The sequence below is a fragment of the Oncorhynchus clarkii genome, chromosome 6 (genome assembly GCF_045791955.1).
Source record: "Oncorhynchus clarkii lewisi isolate Uvic-CL-2024 chromosome 6, UVic_Ocla_1.0, whole genome shotgun sequence".
NCBI classification, from domain to species: Eukaryota; Metazoa; Chordata; class Actinopteri; order Salmoniformes; family Salmonidae; genus Oncorhynchus; species Oncorhynchus clarkii.
In genome coordinates, this window is record NC_092152.1 from 52,281,641 (window position 1) to 52,305,587 (window position 23,947).

A 23,947-nucleotide genomic window follows, 5' to 3' on the forward strand; every position below is an offset into this window, starting at 1 on the left:
ATAGGACCACTTTAAGCCGTACACTCCACACAGCAGGCTTTATGGAAGAGTGGTCACAAAAAGGCATATGGGAGACTCCCCAAACATATGGAAGAAGGTTTTTGGCCCTCAAGGAAAACGCTATGTCTGGCACAAACCCAACACCTCTCATCACAATGTTTTTCATCAGCAGGGACTGGAAAACTGGTCAGAATTGAAGGAATGAGGGATGGCGCTAAATACAGTGAAATTATTGATGGAAACCTGTTGTAGTCTACCAGAGATTTGAGACTGGGACAGGGGTTCACCTTCCAGCAGGACAATGACCCTAAGCATACTTCTAAAGCAACACTCGTGTTTTAAGAAGAAAACATTTAAATGTCTTGGAATGGCCTGGTCAAAGCCCAGACTTCAATCCAATTGAGAATCTGTGGTATGACTTAAAGATTGCAGTACACCAGCGGAACCCATCCTACTTAAAGGAGCTGGAGCAGGTTTGCCTTAAAGAATGGACAAAACTCTCAGTGGTTAGATGTGCCAAGCTTATAGAGACATACCCCAAAAGACTTGCAGCTGTAATTGCTGCAGAATTTGGTTCTACAAACTATTGACATTGGGGGGTGAATAGTTATGCACGCTCAAGGTTTCTGTTTTTTGTTTCACAAAAAATATATATATATATTTTCAATTTTCAAAATGGTAGGCATGTTGTGTAAATGATACAACCCCCCAAAAATCTGTTTTAATTCCAGGTTGTAAGGCAACAAAATATGAAAAATGCCAATGGGGGTGAAGACTTTCTCAAGCCACTGCAGCTGGCAAATAGCTTAGCTCATTATAATCAATACAGCCTTCAAAAAAGTATTTTACACACATCATAGGTGTCCATTACAATATATGCAATAATCGTAATGCATTATTTTCACCAGTCATTGAAAACGTGAATAAAACTGTAAACAACATTATACTCCATACATACATGAACTCAGCAACAACAACAAAAAAACGTCCTCTGAATGTCAACTGCGTTTATTTTCAGCAAACTTAACATGTGTAAATATTTGTATTAACATAAACAACTGAGGCATAAACTGAACAAGTTCCACAGACATGTGACTAACAGAAATGGAATCCCTGAACAAAAGGGGGTCAAAATCAAAAGTAACAGTCAGTATCTGGTGTGGCCATTAAGTGCTGCAGTGCATCTCCTCCTCATGCCTCCTTGCAGCATGCCTAGGGCATGTTCACGCAGATGAGCAGGGACCCTGGGCATCTTTCTTTTGGTGTTTTTCAGAGTCAGTTGAAAGGCCTCTTTAGTGTCCTAAGTTTTCTTAACTTTGACCTTAATTGCTTACCTTCTGTAAGCTGTTAGTGTCTTAACGACCGTTCCACAGGTGAATGCTCAATAATTGTTTGTGGCTCATTGAACAAGCATGGGAAACAGTGTTTAATTTTTTTTTGCCTAAAATGACATGCCCAAATCTAACTAGCAGCTTCATTATATAGTACCCGCAAAATACCAGTACACAGTGAAGAGGCGACTCTGGGATGCTGGCCTTCTAGGCAGAGTTGCAAAGAAAAAATGATATGTCAGACTGGCCATCAAGAAAAGCGTAAGATGGGCAAAATAACACATTCAATGGACAGAGGAGCTCTGTCTACAAGGCCAGCATCCCGGCGTCGCCTCTTCACTGTTGACGTTGAGACTGGTGTTTTGTGGGTACTATTTAATGAAGCTGTCAGTTGAGGACTTATGAGGCATCTGTATCTCAAACTAGACACTCTAATGTACTTGTCCTCTTGCTCAGTTGTGCACCGGGGCCTCCCACTCCTCTTTATATTCTGGTTAGAGCCAGTTTGTCCTGTTCTGTGAAGGGAGTAGTACACAGCATTGAACAAGATCTTTAGTTTCTTGGAAATGTCTTACATGGAATTGCCTTAATCTCCCAGAACAAGAATAGGCTGACAAGTTTCAGAAGAAAGGTCTTTGTTTCTGGCCATTTTGAGCCTGTAATCGAACCCACAACTGCAGATGCTCCAGATACTCAACTAGTCTAAAAAAGGCCAGTTTTAGTAAACAAAACAGTTTTCAGCTGTGCTAACATAATTGCAAAAGGGTTTTCTAATAATCAATTAGCCTTTTAAAATAATAAACTCGGATTAGCTAACACAACGTGCCATTGGAACACAGGAGCGATGGATGCTGATAGTGGGCCGCTATACGCCTATGTAGATTTTCCATTAAAACAAAATCTGCCGTTTCCAGCTACAATAGTCATTTACAACATTAACAATGTCTCCAATGTATTTCTGATCAATTCAATGTTATTTTAATGGACAAAAAATGTGCTTTTCTTTTAAAAACAAGGACATTTCTAAGTGACCCCAAACTTTTGAACGGTAGTGTATGTATATACATATATAAATACAGCAAAAAAAGAAATGCCCCTTTTTCAGGACCCTGTCTTTCAAAGATAATTCGTAAAAATCCAAATAACTTCACAGATCTTCATTGTAAAGGGTTTAACTGTCCTGCGTAATAATCACGTTTTGGAACACTGAGTGCATTCTGACAGCACGTGCATAAAACAACTCCCGCTGGGGGCGACCATTAGAAATATTTGGAGCTCACGTGTGAAAAGGTTAATCATGGTGCCCCAAAATTACTGATGAGTTAGTTGTTACATGAGTAATTTAATTATCGTAGTAATTTAACATAGTTAATCGATTTGATAAAATAATTGTCATCACACTAATGATAGCCAAAGACATGACAGTGTCCTTTTAGTAGGGGTTTCTTTGCAGCAATTCAACCATGAAGCCCTGATTCATGCAGTCTCCTCTGAACAATTGATGTTGAGATGTGTCCGTTACTTGAACTCTGTGAAGCATTATTTGGGCTGAAATCTGAGGTGCAGTTAACACTAATGAACTTATCCTCTTCAGCAGAGGTAACTCTGGGTCTTCCCTTCCTGTGGCGATCCTCATGAGAGCCAGTGTCATTATAGCGCTTGATGGTTTTTGCGACTGCACTGCACAAAGTTCTTGAAATGTTCCGGATTGACTGACCTTCATGTCTTAAAGTAATGATGGACTGTCGTTTCTCTTCTTGCCATAATATGGACTTGGTCTTTTACCAAATAGGGCAATCTTCTGTATACCACCTCTACATTTTCACAACACAACTGATTGGCTCAAACACATTAGGAAGGAAAGAAATTCCACAAATGAACTTTATCAAGAAACTTAAAATGTATTCCAATTTAATTTAAATGTATTCCAGGTGACTTCCTCATTAAGCTGGTTGAGAGAATGCCAAGAGTGTGCAAAGCTGTCATCAAGGCAAAGGGTGTCTACTTTGAAGAATAAAAAATATAAAATAGATTTTGATTTGTTTAACACTTTTTTTGGTCACTACATGATTCCATATGTGTTATTTCATATGTCTTCACTATTATTCTACAGACGGATTATTTCACTTATAATTCACTGTATCACAATTCCAGTGGGTCAGAAGTTTACATACACTAAGTTGACTGTGCCTTTAAACAGCTTGGAAAGTTCCAGAAAATTATGTCATGGCTTTAGACGCTTCTGATAGGCTAATTGACATTATTTGAGTCAATTGGAGGTGTACCTTTGGATGTATTTCAAGGCCTACCTTAAAACTCAAAACCTCTTTGATTGACATCATGAGAAAATCATAAGAAATCAGCCAAGACCTCCAGGAGTCTGGTTCATCCTTGGGAGCAATTTCCAAACGTCTGAAGGTACCACGTTCATCTGTACAAACAATAGTACGCAAGTATAAACACCACGCAGCCGTCATACCACTCAGGAAGGAGACACGTTCTAGGAGACACGTTCTAGGAGACACGTTCTAGGAGACACATTCTGTCTCCTAGAGATGAACATGCTTTGGTGCGAAAAGTGCAAATCAATCCCAGAACAACAGCAAAGGACCTTGTGACGATGCTTGAGGAAACAGGAACTTAAGTATCTATATCCACAGTAAAACGAGTTCTATATTGACATAACCTGAAAGGCCGCTAGGCAAGGAAGAAGCCACTACTCCAAAACCGCCGTAAAAAAAGCCAGACTACGGTTTGCAGATGGGGACAAAGATCATGGAAAATGTTGTGGATATATTGAAGCAAGATCTCAAGACATCAGAAGTTAAAGCTTGGTCGCAAATGGGTCTCCAAATGGACAATGACTCCAAGCATACGTCCAAGGTTGTGGCAAAATGGCTTAAGGACAACAAAGTCAAGGTATTGGAGTGGCCATCACAAGCCCTGACCTCAAACCTATAGAAAATGTAACATTGTGGGAAGCTTGTAGAAGTCTACCCGAAACATTTGACCTAAGTTAAACAATTTAAAGGCAATGATACCAAATACTAATTGAGTGTATGTAAACTTCTGACCCACTGGGAATGTGATGAAAGAAATTAAAGCTGAAAAATCATTCTCTCTACTATTATTCTGACATTTCACATCCATAAAATAAAGTGGTGATCCTTACTGACCTAAGATAGGGAATTTTTACTAGGATTAAATGTCAGGAATTGTGAAAAACTGTGTATTTGGCTATGGTGTATGTAAACTTCCGACTTCAACTGAAAGAAGACTGAAATATAACAAAACCGTTTGACAAAGAAGCACTGCATTTTCGGCAGCTCCCATCTTTGTGCAACAGTTTGTGGAAGGCCCTTTATTGTTTCAACATGACAATGCACAATGTGAGGTCCATAGAGAAATGTTTGTTGGGATTGGTGTGGAAGAACTTGACTGGCCTGCACAGAGCTCTGACCTCAACCCCGTTGAACACCTTTTGGATGAATTGGAACTCCGACTGCGAGCCAGGATAATTGCTCACATCATGTAACTCAGTCAAGCAGTAAAATCAGAACAGCACAGACTGTAATGAGACAAACACACACAGGCACACACACTGCATTCTCAAACACATGCTACCACACATGCACATACATTTTAATATTGTTATTTTGCTGTATTATTGATTTTGTATTGTAGATACTGTATGTTATGGTAGAGTAGTGTGTAATAGTGTGTTGTGTTGTGTATTGTTTTATTGTATGTAATTGTGATTGGACCACAGGAAGAGTAGCTGCTGCGTTTGCAGCATCTAATCGGGATCCGGAATCAATAAAATATAAAAAATTGTACACTACTTTTCACCAGGGGCAATAGGGCTCTAGTCAAAAGTAGTGCACTATATAGGGAATATTGTGCCATTTGGGACACACATCCATTTGGTGTCGCACCTGGAAGGGGGTGACTTTGAAGTAACTTTGAAAGAGAGAGTTATATAAGGGGTCAAAGCAATGCCTCACACTTTGAGAGGCACACAGGGACCGGAGGAGCGGAAACTGAGACAGATTGGCGTGTAACTGTATTTGTAGCTATTTATTTCGAAAGCCCATTGCTGGATGAGGAAGACCGTTTTATAGAGGCAAAAGTCTGTGTTCTCTCCCTTTCTTTGTGAATCTGTGTATATCCCTGTCTCTATGCATTTACATTCATGTTGTGGGTATTGTGCCTATATTCTGTAGTTTGTTTCTGTTTTTGCAAGTGTTGAGGATCAGTCTAAAATGTAATTATCCTTCTGCTACAAGGATGCAAGCACATTAATTTACTCAAACAACCAACTTACATACAGTATAACACTGTACATGTAATATGAAAAAAATCTAGTTTTGACCTTGTCATATTCAAAGTGGGTCTGTTTCTCTTTTGCATCTGTGCTTTTCCATATGCTACGAAAGTCCATAATTTGTTGACATCATGTAACTATTGGAAACAACCTATCGCTAACATGCTAATTCTAATTTATTGTTAATAAAGTTGTATTGAATTTATTTGCTTCAATGTGTGTATTTGTTTTGTTTTTTGCAGAACGGGATGATGGTGAGAGTGACAGAGAACTGTCCAGAGCTCAACTGCACCCTCAATGAACAGATCCTACCTGACAACAGGTGCTGTAACATCTGCAAAGGTTGGTCCTTCAAATATAAAGTTGCTTGCTATTGGTTCAGCCCTCATTCCCTCTCCCCTTGCAGTATCTCATTGGCTGAGCCATCATCTTCTGCTGCCCAACATTTACTGAGTATGAATCATTCCTCATTGTTGTCTACCACTGGTCCCACCCTTAATACCCTTTGTCTTCCATTGGACCATCCCAGTGATTAACTTCTTATGGGCAGGTGTGGTGGTAGCGTCACACCTGGCCAACATCTGGTGAAATTGCAGAGAGCGAAATTCAAACTGCAGAATTATAAATATTTCACTTTCATAAAATCACAAGTGTAATACATCAAAATAAAGCTTAACTTCTTGTTAATCCAGCCGCTGTGTCAGATTTCAAAAAGGCTTTACTGCGAAAGAACACCCTATGCGATTATCGTAGGACAGCACCCCGCATACAAAAGCATGAAAAACATATTTCAACCAGGCAGGTGCACCACGAACGTCAGAAATAGCGATATAATAAATGCCTTTCCTTTGATCTTCTTCTGTTGGCACTCCAAAACGTCCCAGATACATCACAAATGGTCATTTTGTTCGATAATGACCTTCATTATATCCATAAAAACTCAGTTTAGCTGGCGCGCTTCAGTGATAAATCCACCCAGTTTCCCTCCATCAAAATGCATACAAAATGACACGCTTTTCATCCGGACGTGAAAATACTGCACCCTACCCAAGAGAGGTTAAAAGGCCCTGGCACCAATCATGAGAGCATGGAGAAGATAACAGCCAATCATAGCTTGATGCTTGTTCGAGTGGAGCCAGGTATGTGTCCCAAATGGCACCATATTCCCTATATAGTGCACTTATACTGTATAGTCCACAACTTTTTACCAGGGCCCGTACGGCTCTGGTCAAAAGTAGTGAACTATGTAGGGAACAGGGTTACTCAAATGGCCATATTTGTCTCTTTACGTCCTACATGAATGTTTCATCCGTTGATGGTTGAAGTTCGGAGCAGAATGGTCTGTATAATTTCTACCATTTTGGCAGCGAAAGGACATCCATGGGTAATTTTGAAAATAGATTGAATACACACAAACCGTTAGAGGTAGGTGACTGTGAAACTACTGTGAATGAGAGATATGTGGAAAAAATATGCCCACCTTGGAGATTAATATGGTCAATTTCACCTGAACAAATTCTAATTAGTTAATCCAAGCCTTATCATTTGGTCTATGTATTTGGCCATTCAGTCAAACATCAATGCAATGCAGAGGAGAGTATTTTCCCTTTCAGTACATCTCCCACTCATAACCTGCCATTATCTCCTTGGACGAGGCCTTTTATATTGGATATATTGGATAGTCATTAAATCGGCTTATTCTACCTCTTCCATTGCACTGGGATTGGGTGATGTGTGTGCACGCTGTACAGTGGTTGCTCAACAATTATTTTTTAGATTATGCTGCGAGATTTAGAGGTCATTTGTGGTTTAGTATGGTACCCTACAGATGCTGGTTCGATACCCGTGCCAGCTGCAACCGGGAGACCCATGAGGCGACGCACAATTGGCCCAGTGTCGCCCGGGTTAAGGGAGGGTTTGGCCGGCCTGGATGTCCTTGTCCAAAAAATAGGCACAGTGGGCTTTTTGTTTCTCTCCCGCTAAAAACAGAAATAAATCATTCTAAATAACAAACTGGCTTTATTTACAAATTAGTAAGAATGTCTCACCCCATGTTCAAGAATGGCCCACTTTAGGTTATTTGAAAATAAAATAATCTAAAAATGTGTTATTTTTTAAACAAAGCGATTTATTATTATTATTATTTACAATTAGATAAAAGCCCCTTAGATATTCTCACAGATCAAGTTTGCCCTCACAAAAATTGCCGTTGGATATTCATTTAGAATCCTCCAATCCTCAAAATGAAATTATTGACGGAGAGTCACGTCATTGAAAAACAATTATGGGGATATACTGTAGGCCTACTGTAGGCGACATGAGTCTTACTAGTGTTGAGTAATGTGCTGTTAAGTGTTGTAGGTTTATTTCTTTTATTTAACCTTTACATAAAGGTCTACTTACTCTGTTGGCGTCTTGACCCAGTTTATGCCCTCATTTGCAATGCAAACCATCACAAATTACTATGGGAATAAATGGAAGAGACAAGTGAAAGGGGGGGAAAGTAAGGAACTTCTCTGTCAGCCCTGGAGGCCTTTTGAAAACATGTTTTCACAAGGGCTATTAGCAGAACAACAGACACGATGTGGTCCCAAAAACACCTCTCTGACATAGGCTCCAGCATATCTCTTGATGATGATTGGGCTCGGGCCGACACGGGCTGCTATATATAATTAACATTTTATTAATTATCTATTTTACACATTTTCTCATTGTTTTGTGATCAAAAAATTTAAATTAAATTCTTTAAAAGTTCTGTTTAAGTTGTATTTTAGTATTTTGATACTTTGTGCAAGGCAATAATCAGCATTAAACACTTTGTGGATGGGGCCTCCTGAGTGGCGCAGTGGTCTAAGACACTGCATTGCTACAGATGCTAGTTCGATACCCGTCCTGGCCGCGACTGGGACACCCATGAGGCGACACACAATTGGCCCAGCGTCGTCCGGGTTAGAGGAGGGTTTGGCCAGGCGGTGGGCTTTTGATTTCTCTCCTTCTAAAAACAGGGACAGAAAACAACCGTAGCAAACTGTGAATTCTGGCACACACCCTTTCTCCATTAGGCCACATGGCGCACCCCCAATATCAAGGTGCACATGGGCCTATTTATATAATGAGTATGAATTTGGAGGGCAGAAATGATTAAATATTAAAGCAGTAGAGTTTTAAGAATTGTGTGTGTTCAATTATTTGTGACATTGTTGCATTTATGTTATTCTCTTAGTGCTGTAGCCTACTCCCGACCGGTCAAGTTGTGCAGCGCCATATTTTCTGACCGTTTAATTTGTAATTTTTCTTGGAATAGAAACACCATAATATTAATCAAATTATTTAAGCTAAGTTTCTTAAAATCAATCCCATATACTATGTTCTTACAAAAAATATTTTAAATTCTCTAGTACAGCCAATATTGAAGACTGTCAAATGCTTCTCAAAGATGCCCTCTGGTGCTCAAACTAACACTAACTAGCATTAATGGCAACAATGGCTGACAACTAAATAACGTGCCATGGAATTCTGCGACAGCCCGCAAGGTGTGCTACCATATGACACAAGTTTTACCTGAAGAACCACTGTAGGCCTGCAAGTGCATTTCCTTTATATCTCCCTCATGGCATCAGCCAAACTTCCACCTCTGACATTCTGATTCTTTGTACATGTAAGACCTCTTCTGAGAAGGAGGGAGGGAGGGAGGTAGAGAAAGAGAGAATATGACAGAGAAAGAAAGACAGAGGGCAAGAGAGAGAAATGTCAGAGACAGAGAGTATGTGCAGAGCGAGAAAGAGAGATTACAGAGAAGGAAAAGGAGGGATAAAGAGAGAAAAACATGTCAGAGATAGGGAAAGAGAGAGAGACTATTTATCTTTCTTTAATGATACATACTCATTTAATTAAAACCTCAAACCACCCCCCCCCCATCCCCCCCCCCCCCTTTCAAAAATATATACAGTGGGGAGAACAAGTATTTGATACACTGCTGATTTTGCAGGTTTTTCTACTTACAAAGCATGTCTGTAATTTTGATCATAGGTACACTTCAACTGTGAGAGTCGGAATCTAAAGCAAAACTCCAGAAAATCACATTGTATGATTTTTAAGTAATTAATTAGCATTTTATTGCATGACATAAGTATTTGATACATCAGAAAAGCAGAACTTAATATTTGGCATAGAAATCTTTGTTTGCAATTACAGAGATCATACGTTTGCTGTAGTTCTTGACCAGGTTTGCACACACTGCAGCAGGGATTTTGGCCCACTCCTCCATACAGAGCTTCTCCAGATCCTTCAGGTTTCGGGGCTGTCGCTGGGCAATACGGACTTTCAGCTTTATATTGGGTTCAGGTCTGGAGACTGGCTAGGCCACTCCAGGACCTTGAGATGCTTCTTACGGAGCCAATCATTAGTTGCCCTGGCTGTGCGTTTCGGGTCGTTGTCATGCTGGAAGACCCAGCCATGACCCATCTTCAATGCTCTTTCTGAGGGAAGGAGGTTGTTGGCCAAGATCTCGCGATACATGGTCCCATCCATCCTCCCCTCAATACGGTGCAGTCGCCCTGTCCCCTTTGCAGAAAAGCATCCCCAAAGAATTATGTTTCCACCTCCATGCTTCACGGTTGGGATGGTGTTCTTGGGATTGTACTCGTCATTCTTCTTCCTCCAAACACGGCTAGTGGAGATTAGACCAAAAAGCTCTATTTTTGTCTCATCAGACCACATGACATTCTCCCATTCCTCCTCTGGATCATCCAGATGGTCATTGGCAAACTTCAGATGGGCAGGACATGCGCTGGCTTGAGCAGGGGGACCTTGCGTGCGCTGCAGAATTTTAATCCATGACGGCGTAGTGTGTTACTAATGGTTTTCTTTGAGACTGTGGTCCCAGCTCTCTTCAGGTCATTGACCAGGTCCTGCCATGTAGTTCTGGGCTGATCCCTCACTTTCCTCATGATCATTGATGCCCCACGAGGTGAGATCTTGCATGGAGCCCCAAACCGAGGGTCATTGACCGTCATCTTGAACCATTTTCTAATAATTGCGCCAACAGTTGTTGCCTTCTCACCAAGCTGCTTGCCTATTGTCCTGTAGCCCATCCCAGCCTTGTGCAGGTCTACAATTTTATCCCTTATGTCCTTACACAGCTTTCTGGTCTTGACCATTGTAGAGAGGTTGGAGTCTTTGAGTGTGTGGACAGGTGTCTTTTATACATGTAACGAGTTCAAACAGGTGCAGTTAATACAGGTAATGAGTGGAGAACAGGAGGGCTTCTTAAAGAAAAAGATGAGAACCGGAATTGTTACTGGTTGGTAGGTGATCAAATACTTATGTCATGCAATAAAATGCAAATTAATTACTTAAAAATCATACAATGTGATTTTCTGGATTTTTAGATTCCGTCTCTCACAGTTGAAGTGTACCTATGATCAAAATTACAGACCTCTACATGCTTTGTAAGTAGGAAAACCTGCAAAATCGGCAGTGTATCAAATACTTGTTCTCCCCACTGTATCACCTTGCCCTCTACCCCTTGATACAAAACAACATCATACATCACAATAACCAAAACCTCACCACTTCAACAACTGTATATCCAACCAATCTTCCCCAGCTATACAGACGGCCTCACCAACACACCATATCTCCTGGAACATCTCCACACTTTTTATCATTTTATAGAACTCAAATTCCACTCTAAGGCGCGCAGAGAACATCCCATTAAATAATAGTAGAGGGGCTGTTATCCCCCCACCTTTGAACCTGTCGCCCAATGCCAACCAGCTATTAGTGGCCAGGTCTCCATGTAGAACCCTCCACCGGAGGTCCCCTGATATCTTTGGTACTGGGAGTTTGTAGAGCCTCTCCATCTAAAACGCACCACACTCTCCGCCACACATATCCCCTACCACTGATGTGCCTTCACTCCTGTTAGGCTCCTAATGTTCCTCACTTTAATGCAGAGGTTGTAGTGGGCTTGGAGTGTTAAAATGTAACAAGTCCTCCATATCCCCTTGCCAGTTTCCTGTCTTTGCTGTCATCTGCAGTGGTGGAAACATTGTGGCCCCTCCCCCTTTGGCTGCTCCAACACCCCCCTTACCGGCTCAGACAGTGCCTCCTGGACCTCCCCCAGGAATTTCTTCCAGCAGCCTAATATACAGTATGTTAGTCCTGTATGTTGTGCCAGGTATTCCAAGGCTTTAAACCCCTCGACAGCCGAAGTCACCCAGTAAACCCGCTGCCATCAGTCGCTTCTGCAGGGTGGCCGATTGAACCGATCTCAAAAGGATTTCTAGATTGTGGAAGATAGGCTCCTCCCACACCCACAGCCCAGGCTACAGACCGCCTTCTCGTGTGGTCCTTAGCCGCTGCCAGGCCCTCAGCACTGCAGAGTAAAAATCAGAGAGACCTGCTGTACTCAGCCTCTCCAGCCTCATGAGGAACAGCTGCCGGTCCAACCCTAATCTATCAGCATGCATTCTGGTTCCCTCCAGCCGACATCAGTATGGTACAGCAGTCTCTGTGCCACCTTTAGTTGTAATGCAGCCACCCTGTTCTCCAGTTCTACCAGGCCCTGTCCTCCATCGTAGACAGACATGGGTGGGGGGGGGGGGGTTATGCCACAGACAGTTTATGCCACAGGAAGAATGCCACCCGGTTGTTGATTATCAGCACCCTCCCCCTACTTGGGACAGAAGCCACCTGGCCAGTCTTGACACCACTGCCTGTGACAGCCCCTGTCAGTCCTTCCTGACCCACCTCTCTGAGCCCAGGTACACCCCCAAAATGTTAAGCCCGTCACAACTCCACTGGAAACCCCCTGGAAGCAGAGGGGGGCCCTATCCCTCCATGCTATGCATAACATAGTTTTGCTCTGTTATAAGTAAGGACAGAGCCATCCATAAGCCTCTCAACTACAAAAACCGTCTAGAAAGCACTGAAAGAGAACAACAGAGAGACAGATAGAGAGAATGTAGAATTCTAATAGATCCCTAAGCACTGAGGTTCAGAGGGGGGTTTTCACAGAGAGTTGGACTGGCACTACTCATTACTGGGAATGAAGGGATAGAAGGGTTCAGATCAAGAGAGGAGACGACTGAGTCGTCTACTGTACATGCAGGCCTGTGTCTGCCTGCCTGCCTGTCTGTGTCTGTCAGTCATCAGTCTGTCTGTCTGGTTGTCTGGTAGATTGGCTGTCTGTCTGTGTGCACCTGTTTAATGGATTACACTCGCTCTTCTCAGCAGGCATTTTTCCTGTAGATTATTTATTGTATATGTGTGTTTGTCTGGGGAAAGCTACAAACTCAAAGCATTGCACAAAATCATAGCGTTTCCATGCCACATTCTATTCTCTTGGTACTATAGTTTTGTGAACTTTGAGTTTGTGTTATAATTCTCCAATTCCTGAAAATTTGATTTTGGGTTACAAGCTTTTTCCAGGAATGGCTCATTTTCTACCTCACCACTTCGCCCAACCCCACTGTCAGCACCCTGTGTGATCTCAGTCAAACCCAGACTATTGAGTCAGAAGTTTGTCCCCCTCTCTCCCAGGCTACGACTTCTGTGCAGAGGGACTCATTTGTGGGGAAAATTCGGAGTGTAAAAACCGGAATACCAGAGCTGAGTGTGAGTGCAAGAGCGGCTTTGCCTCCATCCATGGGGACTCCACATACTGTGAAGGTAGGCAGCTGTGAACTATTTGACTGGGTCTTTGGGTAGAAGACTCTGAACTAGCTGGGTATATGACGCGTAGACTTAGAGCTTGTTTTGTGTATGTGGAAGATGTATTTCTTTATTGCAAAGAGGACTAGGAGAAGAGTGAAGTTGCCCCTGCATGCTGATCTTGGATCAGTTTAGCATTTCCCCCACTAATGGTTAAGGTTGTGGGAGGGGAAGCTGATCCTAGATCTGTACCTAGATTCCTGAATTATATTGAATTATATTATCTCTATGGTTGAGTGGATATGTTGGTATGTGAGATGCCTGGCCCATTCCATACAGTAGATGCCTGAGAGAGAGAGCTTGGCTAACGAGATTTTCAACTACCTCTGGCTTTAGCAGGACATTTCAGAAACAACATGTATTTGTATTTATTTGTATTTAAGGCAGCAGCTACTCTTCCTGAGGTCCAAAAACATTAAGGCACTTACATTACATAAAACGAAATATAAAGCAGTTCATCATATAACATGAATACACCACTACATATCTACAATACAACATGTATAATACCACCATACAACAATGTTACAATGTATGTGTGTAGAGAGTGTGTGTGCTAGCGCTTGTGTGTGCATGTGTGTGTAGGTACCTTTGTGTGTGTCTCTTCACAGTCCCTGCTGTTCCATAAGGTGTATTGTTACCTGTTTTTGTTATCTGATTCTACTGCTTCAATCAGTTACCTGATGTGGAATAGAGTTCCATGTAGTCATGGCTCTATGTAGTACCATGCGCCTCCCATAGTCTGTTCTGGACTTGGGGATTGTGAAGTGACCTCTGGTGTTATGCCTTGTGCGGTGTGCATGGGTGTCCGAGCTGTGTGCTAGCTCGGTACATTCAGCTTGTCAACACTTCTTACAAAAACCAGTAGTGATGAAGTCAATCTCTCCTCCACTTAGAGGCATGAGTGATTGACATGCATATAATTAATGTTAGCTCCCAGTGTACTTTTAAGGGCCAGATGTGCTGCCCTGTTCTGAGCCAATAGTCCTTCTTTGTGGCACCTGACCACACTACCGAACTGTAGTCCAGGTGTGACAAAACTAAGGCCTGTTGGACCTGCCTTGTTGATAGTGTTAAGAAGCGCTTTATTATAGGCAGACTTCTCGCCATCTTAGCTACTGTTTTATCAATATGTTTTGACCATGACAGTTTACAGTCCAGGGTTACTCCAAGCAGTTTATTCACCACATTATTCATTACACAATTTAGTTGAGGTTAAGGGTTTAGTGAATGATTTGTCTCAAATACAATGCTTTTAGTTTTTGAAATATTTAGCAATAACTTAATCCTTGCCATCCATTCTGAAACTCACTGCAGCTCTTTAAGTGTTGCAGTCATTTCAGTAGCTGTAGTAGCTGATGTGTATAGTGTTGAGTACTCCGCATACATAGAGTGCTGTGAAAAAGTATTTGCCCCCTTTCTGATTTCTTATTTTTTTGCACATTCGTCACACTTAAATGTTTCAGATCATCAAACAAATTTAAATATTACACAAAGATAAGTAAATGTAGTTTTTAAATTATGATTTTATTTATTAAGGGTAAAAATTAATTGCCCCCTAAACCTAATAACTGGTTGTGCCACCCTCAGCAGCAACAACTGCAATCAAGCGTTTGCAATAACTGGCAATGAGTCTTTCACATCGCTGTGGAGGAATTTTGGCCCACTCTTCTTTTCGGAATTGTTTTAATTCAGCCACATTGGTGGGTTTTCGAGCATGAACCACCTTTTTAAGGTCACGCCACAGCATCTCAATCGGATTCACGTCCGGACTTTGACTAGGCCACTCCAAAACCTTCATTTAGTTTTTTTTAAGCCATTCAGAGGTGGACTTGCTGATGTGTTTTGGATCCTTGTCCTGCTGCAGAACCCAAGTGCGCTTCAGCTTGAGGTCAAGAACTGAACGGACACTCTAGTTCAGGATTTTTTGGTACAGAGCAGAATTCATGGTTCCCATCAATCACATAAAGTTGTCCAGGTCCTGACGCAGCAAAGCAGCCCCAGACCATCACACTAACACCACCATATTTGACTGTTGGTATGATGTTCTTTTTCTGAAATGCTGTGTTACTTTTACGCCAGATGTAACGGGACGCACGCACACCTTCCAAAAAGTTCAACTTTTGTCTCGTCAGTCCACAGAATACTTCCCCCAAAGTCTTGGGGATCATCATGATGTTTTTTTAACAAAAGGGAGATGAGCCTTTATGTCCTTTTAGGTCAGCTGTGGTTTTCACCTTGGAACTCTGCTATGGATGCCATTTTTGCCCAGTCTCTTTCTTATGGTTGAGTCATGAACACTGACCGTAACTGAGGCAAGTGAGGCCTGCAGTTCTTTAGATGTTGTGGGTTCTTTTGTGACCTCTTGGATGAGTCGCCGCTGCGCTCTTGGGGTAATTTTGGTAGGCTGGCCACTCCTGGGAAGGTACACCACTGTTCCAAATGTTATCCATTTGTGGAAAATGGCTCTCATCGTGGTTCGCTGGAGTCCCAAAGATTTAGAAATGGCTTTGTAACCCTTTCCAGACTGATAGATGTCAATTACTTTGTTTCTCATCTGTTCCTGAATTTCTTTGGACCGCGGCATGATGTCTTGCTTTTTGAGATCTTTTGGCCTACTTGTCAGACAGATTCTATTTAAGTGATTTCTTGATTCAACAGGTCTGGCAGTAATCAGGCCTGGGTGTGGCTTGTGAAATTGAACTCAGGTTTCCAAAAATGTGATTAACCTCTCTGGTACAACAGAAATCCCATAATTAAAATTCCTCAAACATACAAGTATTTTACACCAAAGTTTAAATAAATCATTCTCTCTACTATTATTCTGACATTTCACATTCTTAAAATATAGTGATGGTGATCCTAATTGGCCTTCAACAGGGATTTTTTTACTAGGATTAAATGTCAGGAATTGTGAAAAATGTTGTTTAAATGTATTTGGAAAAGGTGTATTTAAACTTCCAACTTCAACTGTACATTATCAAGCATTTCACACGTTAGGCTTTTGACTCTGTCAATCACCACATTCTTATCGGCAGAATCAACAGCCTTGGTTCCTCAAACGACTGCCTCGCCTGGTTCACCAACTACTTCTCTGACAGAGTTCAGTGTGTCAAATTGGAGGGCCTGTTGTCTGGACCTCTGGCAGTCTCTATGGGGGTGCCACAGGGTTCAATTCTTGGGACGACTCTTTTCTGGCAGTCTCTGTGGGGATCCCACAGTGTTCAATTCTCAGGCCTGTCGCCCTATTTGCTGGGGATTCTCTGATCCACCTCTACTCAGACGACACCATTTTGTATACTTCTGGCCCTTCTTTGGACACTGTGTTAACAAACATCCAAATGAGCTGTTTGGCACACATGCTGCCAAACATAACCTCATAAAACTGACTATCCTACCGATCCTTGACTTCGGCTATGTCATTTATGAAATAGCCTCCAACACCCTACTCAGCAAATTGGATGCAGTCTATCACAGTGCCATATGTTTTGTCACCAAAGCCCCATATACTACCCACCACTGCGACCTGTATGCTCTCGTTGGCTGGCCCTCACTTCATATTCGTCGCCAAACCCACTGGCTCCGGGTCATCTATAAGTATTTGCTAGGTAAAGCCCCGCCTTATCTTAGCTCACTGTTCACCATAGCAGTACCCACCCGTAGCACACGCTCCAGCAGGTATATTTCACTGGTCACCCCCAAAGCCAATTCTTCCTTTGGCCGCCTTTCCTTCCAGTTCTCTGCTGCCAATAACTGGAATGAATTGCAAAAATCACTGAAGTTGGAGACTCATATCTCCCTCTCTAACTTTATGCACCAGCTGTCAGATCACTGCACCTGTGCATAGCCATCTGTAAATAGCTCATCCAACTCCCTCATCCCCATACTGTTATTGTATTTGTTTTTCTCCTTCTTACCCCAGTATCTCTACTTGCACATTCATCTCCTGCAAATCTATCACCCCAGTGTTTAATTGCTAAATTGTAATTATTTCGCCACTATGGCCTATTTATTGCTTTACCTCCCTAATCTTACTACATTTGCACACACTGTTTATAGACTTTTCAATTGTGTTATTGACTGTATGTTTGTTTATTCCATGTGTAACTCTGTGTTGTTGTTTGTGTCGCACTGCTTTGCTTTATCTTGGCCAGGTGGCAGTTGTAAATGAGAACTTGTTCTCAACTGGCCTACCTGGTTAAATAAAGGTGAATTAAAAATAAATAAATACTGACTGGAGGTGAGGCAGATGAACCTGTAGCCATATTACTTCAACAGTATTTCACTTGAGATCCTCTCTAAGCTTTACAGGAATGTGGTTCTGAATATGGACCATAATACTGTCCCGATTTGGCATTTCTGTCTTTTCGGTAGATGTTATAACCATGTATTGCTACCACTGTATCATCAAAGGTATTATCAAAGTGAGGTTCAGAGCTAGCCAGAATATGAATGTCATCTGTTTCAAGCAAGTTATTGACTTCATGAACCTTGTTTCTTAGGCTATTTATGTCAAGCTTTTCATACGTGAGTTATAGAATATCTCTAACGGTCGCCCAACGCAAGTTGTTTTATGCACGTGATGTCAGAATGCACTCACTGTTACAAAATGTAATTGTTACGCAACAGGACAGTTAATCCGCACCGACCCTCAAAACAAGGCACGTTAACTGTTTTTATTTATAGACTGTTTCAATTTGTTAATTTCAAATAATTTTCTCACAAGTCTTTATTTTCTAACAACAGTTTGAATTGAGGTGTGTTCCGCCTCCTCATTAATTCACATAAAAGTAGGCCATTTCACTTTTGCGGACAATTTATTTTTTAAGCATTACTGACCCGGACAAACTTCCCCAAGCACTTCCCAATTGTTTCTGCAAATCAAGTCTGCAGAAATTTGCGCGTCTCCAGTCAAAACAGGACCTGCACACACATGTTCACATTTTCCGTCTGGTGCCCGCATCACATTCATTGTTGTTTTCATTACTACATGATAATAACTTTGGAAATGTGTGTGTTTATATCAAAGTAAGTGCCTTTATTATGTTATAATAGTTTCTGTATGTCGTGTTATATCGTTTCTACTGTAGCTCACTGTATGTATGGAGTATAATATATTGCGTGTATTCCTTATAACCGCGGACACGCAAGGTAAAGTTACTCATTTCAAATAACCTTTATGGTGTTATACTCAATGTTTAGGTAGCTAACTGCATACTTCTATTAGCTCTGTAAAACAATGCTAATTGCGTCAGAGAAGTATTAGCTTGTGTGGTATTTTGATGCCACCCTGGCCTTATGACCATGGTTTGTTTTCATTTGGCCTATTTAGCATAGCTCTGTTCTGCCCTGCCCTTGTGGCGCTCAACAGTTACTGTTTCTTACTGTTATAACTCATTTGTGATTTTGTCAATTCAATACATTATTTTTATGGCAGTGTTATTATGTTACTTCTTTGTAATTTTGTTTTATTGCTATATCCTGATATTGTTTTCTAATTACTAATAATTCCTCTTTACTCGTTACTTTCAGAAACCACAAACACAAACAGTATTTGCCAATATCATAACTGGAGCTAGACATCTTTGGAGCTGAAGAATGAGGACAGCTTTTGTATGCTAACATACACTCCTTAACAGTTGTACTGGATGAAAACACAGCAAGAAAACACATAGGCCAATATGTAATAGTCATCTATTTTATTAAAGTATTCGTGATGGTTGAACAATAACATCAAAAACGTGTTTTATTAGAGGAAATTAAAAGCAATTTGCTTATCCCCTATATAATATTCATGCAGTGACTGAACAACTGCATTTCCACCCCCCAGCTCTAAAGGCATGGTATCATGGCAGGTCACCTGTCAAGTTAACTGAAAGGACAATCAGTCAGTAATTGCTGCAGATGTGCTCAATAGTGCTTGAGCATGTGATACTCCTCAAAGCATGGTGAAACACATAGAGGTGTGTCACAAGCCACTTTGTCAACCTCCTCTGCTTCCATCTAATGGTGCCAGACAGGCAGACTTTGCAGTGCCTCTGTGTGTGACTACCTTGAGCAGCAGGTTGAGGGACTTTGCAGGGAAAATGTCATGCAGTGAGGCGTATGGGATTGTGAAGGACTGTCACCAGGAAGGTATACATTTCACAAACTGTGGTTGCCACCCATTTAGCGAGTTTCCCCCTCACTCCTGGCTCTCTCTTCTCTTGTAGCTCCAAGGCATAGTGATTGGTCTCCTCTACTATGTCTCCCACCAGCTCCTCTGTCAGAAACAGCTTGAAGAACTCTGCCTCAGAGGGAAATGGCAAGGTGCTTTGCACTCCAGACTGGAACTCAGCAAAGCAAACAGCAGTGCCAGGAGAGGTAAAATGACTGGCGGCCTTCAAGCTACCACAGAACTCCTGTACTGCATCCACTGTTGGTCTGCCTACATCACCACCAGCATCTTCAAAGGGACCTGAGACTTCATCAGTGGACAAGGGGTCCTCAGATTCAGGGTTCTTAATGGCTACAAGATTGGGGACAGCTCCTCACTGTCGCTGTCGGAATCTGATTCCTGACTTTCATACTGAGACTCATTGTCAGAATTGATCAAAATCTGCAATTGTGAGTTGTCTCTTTTTGGAAGACATTGCTAATGCTACAGCTTAGCTCACTAGCTACGTACATATACAACAACAGTGAATGGTTCAGAGCTGAAGTGAGAGGTTACGTGATTGACTGCCTGCACGCGCCACTTGTATCAATACAGAACATGTTTTGTGTGATAAGTTTTTATTAATTTACTGTTTTATTTACGTTTTTAAGTACTGGTTACAATCATGCAATTCCGATTATTGCATAGAATGTCATGGACACATACGTGTGTAAAATACATTTTTGAAGGTTGTACTGATTATGATGAGCTGAGCTATTTCCAGCTATGTGTGGAGGCATATTTGTTGACATACAATGCTTTCTGGACCAAAGTTGATGTAACAAAATGAGGTGAGTGAGGGTTCACTCATTTTTCAAGTAAACTTCCGTAAGTGAATGATGTGAACGATGGTAAATGACACACCCCCTTCAACATGCATACTATAGACCAAACTAATCTGGTTTACTCTTATTATCTTTGGTTGATGCGAGAGAAAACATGGCGGCGTGCACAATCTACCCATCGTCAAATTACTTTCGATTTATGGAAAGTGTTTTACTCAATTATTTTGGTCAATTGTGAGCTCACCCGTGATGTGATTAATTATAATTATTAATTGCTATTAGCTAATTCATATAGTAGTTTCTGTCAGCCGAGAGTTATAAAAACATGACCACTTATGTTACATCAATCTTTCCTCGGTTAGCGCTAGAACAAATGTAGCCTAGATTTTCCGGTTTGGATGATTGTGTTATGCTATAGCTACTTCTGTGAATGTCTGAAAATTGCTTCCAAAAATAAACAGGTCACATTCTGGACATAACTATGTAAGGACTGTGTTTGTGTAAAATGTTTCTGTGAAAAAACTGTGTGGTCAGCTCAAATGCTGATTGTTGCGTCAATCGAAACTGGACGTTCTAAATAAACGTTCTAATCAAGCGTTCTAATCCGACCGGTTTGATTGTACGCTACAGTGACCACTGTAGAACAATCACACCTGTTTTTTGGTATGTGTGAAAAGGTTAATATGAGCTATTTATATCAGGTTTATAGGTTAATTGATTGTTTTTAATGCTTTATTGTGAAGCTTATCAGAAGTAGGCTTGCTCATGTTATTTATATTGGAGCTGATAGTGTACAGTGAGCTGCACACAGTGGAGCTGCACACTTTCTCAGTGCTAATAGTCTAACTCTGGTTCATAGGCACATGATTACTGCATACAATAGCTGTAGGATCAACAGAGTAAAGCTAATGGGTAAGAAGACACTCAGGGCCTTATTGCAGAGGTGGCTGGTGGGCAGAGATATAGGTGGATGTAATCATAATGGCTAGAATGGAATAGACGGCAAGGTCTCAAGCACATGGTTTACATTCCAAGCATTATTCCAACCATTACGATGAGCCCGTCCTCTGATATGTCTGTCCACCAGCCTCCTTTGGCTTATTGGCTACAATAGTTCCAGGGATTGTGGGTAGGACCCAGCCAGGACTACTTCAGTGGGTATGTGAGGACACTGTACAGCAGGGCACTAAGGGACAGTTTAGTTGGATTCTGGGTATAATAGTCTCTAGGCTGTTTTAGTTGTCATGGATTCAGGAGTATGAGAGACCTTGGCCTTTCCTTGGACTTATTGAGTTCTATGAAACCCAGCCTAAAACCCCAAACAGCAATCAATGCAGATGTAGAAGCACAATGGCTAGGAAAAACTCCCTAGAAAGGCCAGAACCTAGGAAGAAACCTAGAGAGGAACCAGGCTATGAGGGGTGGCCAGTCCTCTTCTGGCTGTGCCGGGTGGAGATTATAACAGAACATGGCCAAGATGTTCAAATGTTCATAGATGACCAGCAGGGTCAAATAATACAGTGGTTGTAGAGGGTGCAACAGCACCTCAGGAGTAAATGTCAGTTGGCTTTTCATAGCCGATCATTCAGAATGTCTCTACCGCTCCTGCTCTCTCTAGAGAGTTGAAAACAGCAGATCTGGGACAGGTAGCATGTCCGGTGAACAGGTCAGGGTTCCATAGCCGCAGGCAGAACAGTTGAAACTGGAGCAGCAGCACGGCCAGGTTGACTGGGGAACTCAAGGAGTCATCAGGCTAGGTAGTCCTGAGGCATGGTCCTAGGGCTCAGGTCCTTCGAGAGAGAGAAAGAGGGTGAGAATTAGAGAGAGCATACTTACATTCACACAGGACACCGGATAAGACAGGAGAAATAGTCCAGACATAACAGACCCTATCCCCCCGACACAAACTACTGCAGCATAAATACTGGAGGCTGAGACAGGAGGGGTCGCGATGTTACCCCCGGACAGGGCCAAACAGGCAGGATATAACCCCACCCACTTTGCCAAAGCACAGCCACCACACCACTAGAGGGATATCTTCAACCACCAACTTGGCAGAGTATAGCCCACAAAGATCTCCGCCACGGCACAACCCGAGGGGGGGCGCCAACCCGGACAGGAAGACCACGTCAGTGACTCGACCTACTCAAGTGATGCACCCCTCCTAGGGACGGCATTGAAGAGCACCAGTAAGCCAGTGACTCAGCCCCTATAATAGGGTTTGAGGCAGAGAATCCCAGAGGAGAGAGGGGAACCGGCCAGGCAGAGACAGCAAGGGCGGTTCATTGCTCCAGTGCCTTCCCGTTCAACTTCACACTCCTGGGCCAGACTACACTCAATCATAGGACCTACTGAAGAGATGAGTCTTCAATAAAGACTTAAAGGTTGAGACCGAGTCTGCATCTATCACATGGGTAGGCAGACCATTCCATAAAAATTTAGCTCTATAGGAGAATGCCCTGTCTCCAGCTGTTTGCTTAGAAATTCTAGAGAAAGTAAGGAGGCCTGCGTCTTGTGACCGTAGAGTACCTTTAGGTATGTACGGCAGGACCAAATCGGAAAGATAGTTAGGAGCAAGCCCATGTAATGCTTTGTAGGTTAGCAATAAAACCTTGAAATCAGCTCTTGCCTTAACAGGAAGCCAGTGTAGAGAGGCTAGCACTGGATTAATATGATCACATTTTTTGGTTCTAGTCAAGATTCTAGCAGTCGTTTTTAGCATTAACTAAAGTTTATTTAGTGCTTTACCCGGGTAGCCGGAAAGTAGAGCATTGCAGTAGTCTAACCTAGAAGTGACAAAAGCAGGGATGAATTCTTCTGCATCATTTTTGGACAGAACGTTTCTGATTTTTGAAATGTTACGTAGATGGAAAAAAGCTTTCTGTGAAACAGTCTTGATATGTCCGTCAAAAGAGAGATCAGGGTCCAGAGTAACGTCGAGGTCCTTCACAGTTTTATTTGAGACGACTGTACAACCATCAATTTACAGTTGATATGTCAGAGGACAAACCATCCACAGAGACAAACTGATATCTTTCTGACAGATAAGATATAAACCAGGCCAGAACTTGTCCGTGTAGGTCAATTTGGGTATCCTATCTTTCCAAAAGAATGGGGTGAGCGATGGTATTAAAAGTAGCACTAAGATCTAGGAGCACGAGGACAGATGCAGAGCCTCGGTCTGACACCATTAAAAGGTAATTTACCACTTTCACGTGCAGTCTCAGTGCTATGATGGGGTTTAAAACGAGACTGAAGCGTTTCGTATACATTGTTTGTCTTCAGAAAGGCAGTGAGTTGCTGCGCAATAGCTTTTTCAATTTTTTTTTGAGAGGAGTGGGATATTCGATATAGGCCAATAGTTTTTTAAATATTTTCTGGGTCAAGGTTTGGCTTTTTCAAGAGAGGCTTTATTACTGCCATTTTTAGTGAGTTTGATACACATCCGGTGGATAGAGAGATGTTTATTAAGTTCAACATAGAAGGGCCAAGCACAGGAAGCAGCTCTTTCAGTAGTTTAGTTGGAATAGGGTCCAGTATGCAAATTGAATGTTTAGAGGCCATGATTAATTTCATCAATGTGTCAAGAGATATA

General features: G+C 41.9%; 1 protein-coding gene across 1 annotated transcript in view; it reads left to right on the top strand.

Annotated features, from left to right (window-relative positions):
* The window catches only part of LOC139412397 (protein kinase C-binding protein NELL1-like), a 373,856-nt gene that overhangs the window by 160,279 nt on the left and 189,630 nt on the right, over positions 1-23,947 (top strand). The window contains exons 11-12 of the mRNA XM_071159206.1: positions 5,898-5,997; positions 13,201-13,329. Of these exons, the coding sequence (XP_071015307.1) occupies positions 5,898-5,997; positions 13,201-13,329 (229 nt within the window). The remainder of the gene's footprint in view (positions 1-5,897; positions 5,998-13,200; positions 13,330-23,947) is intronic.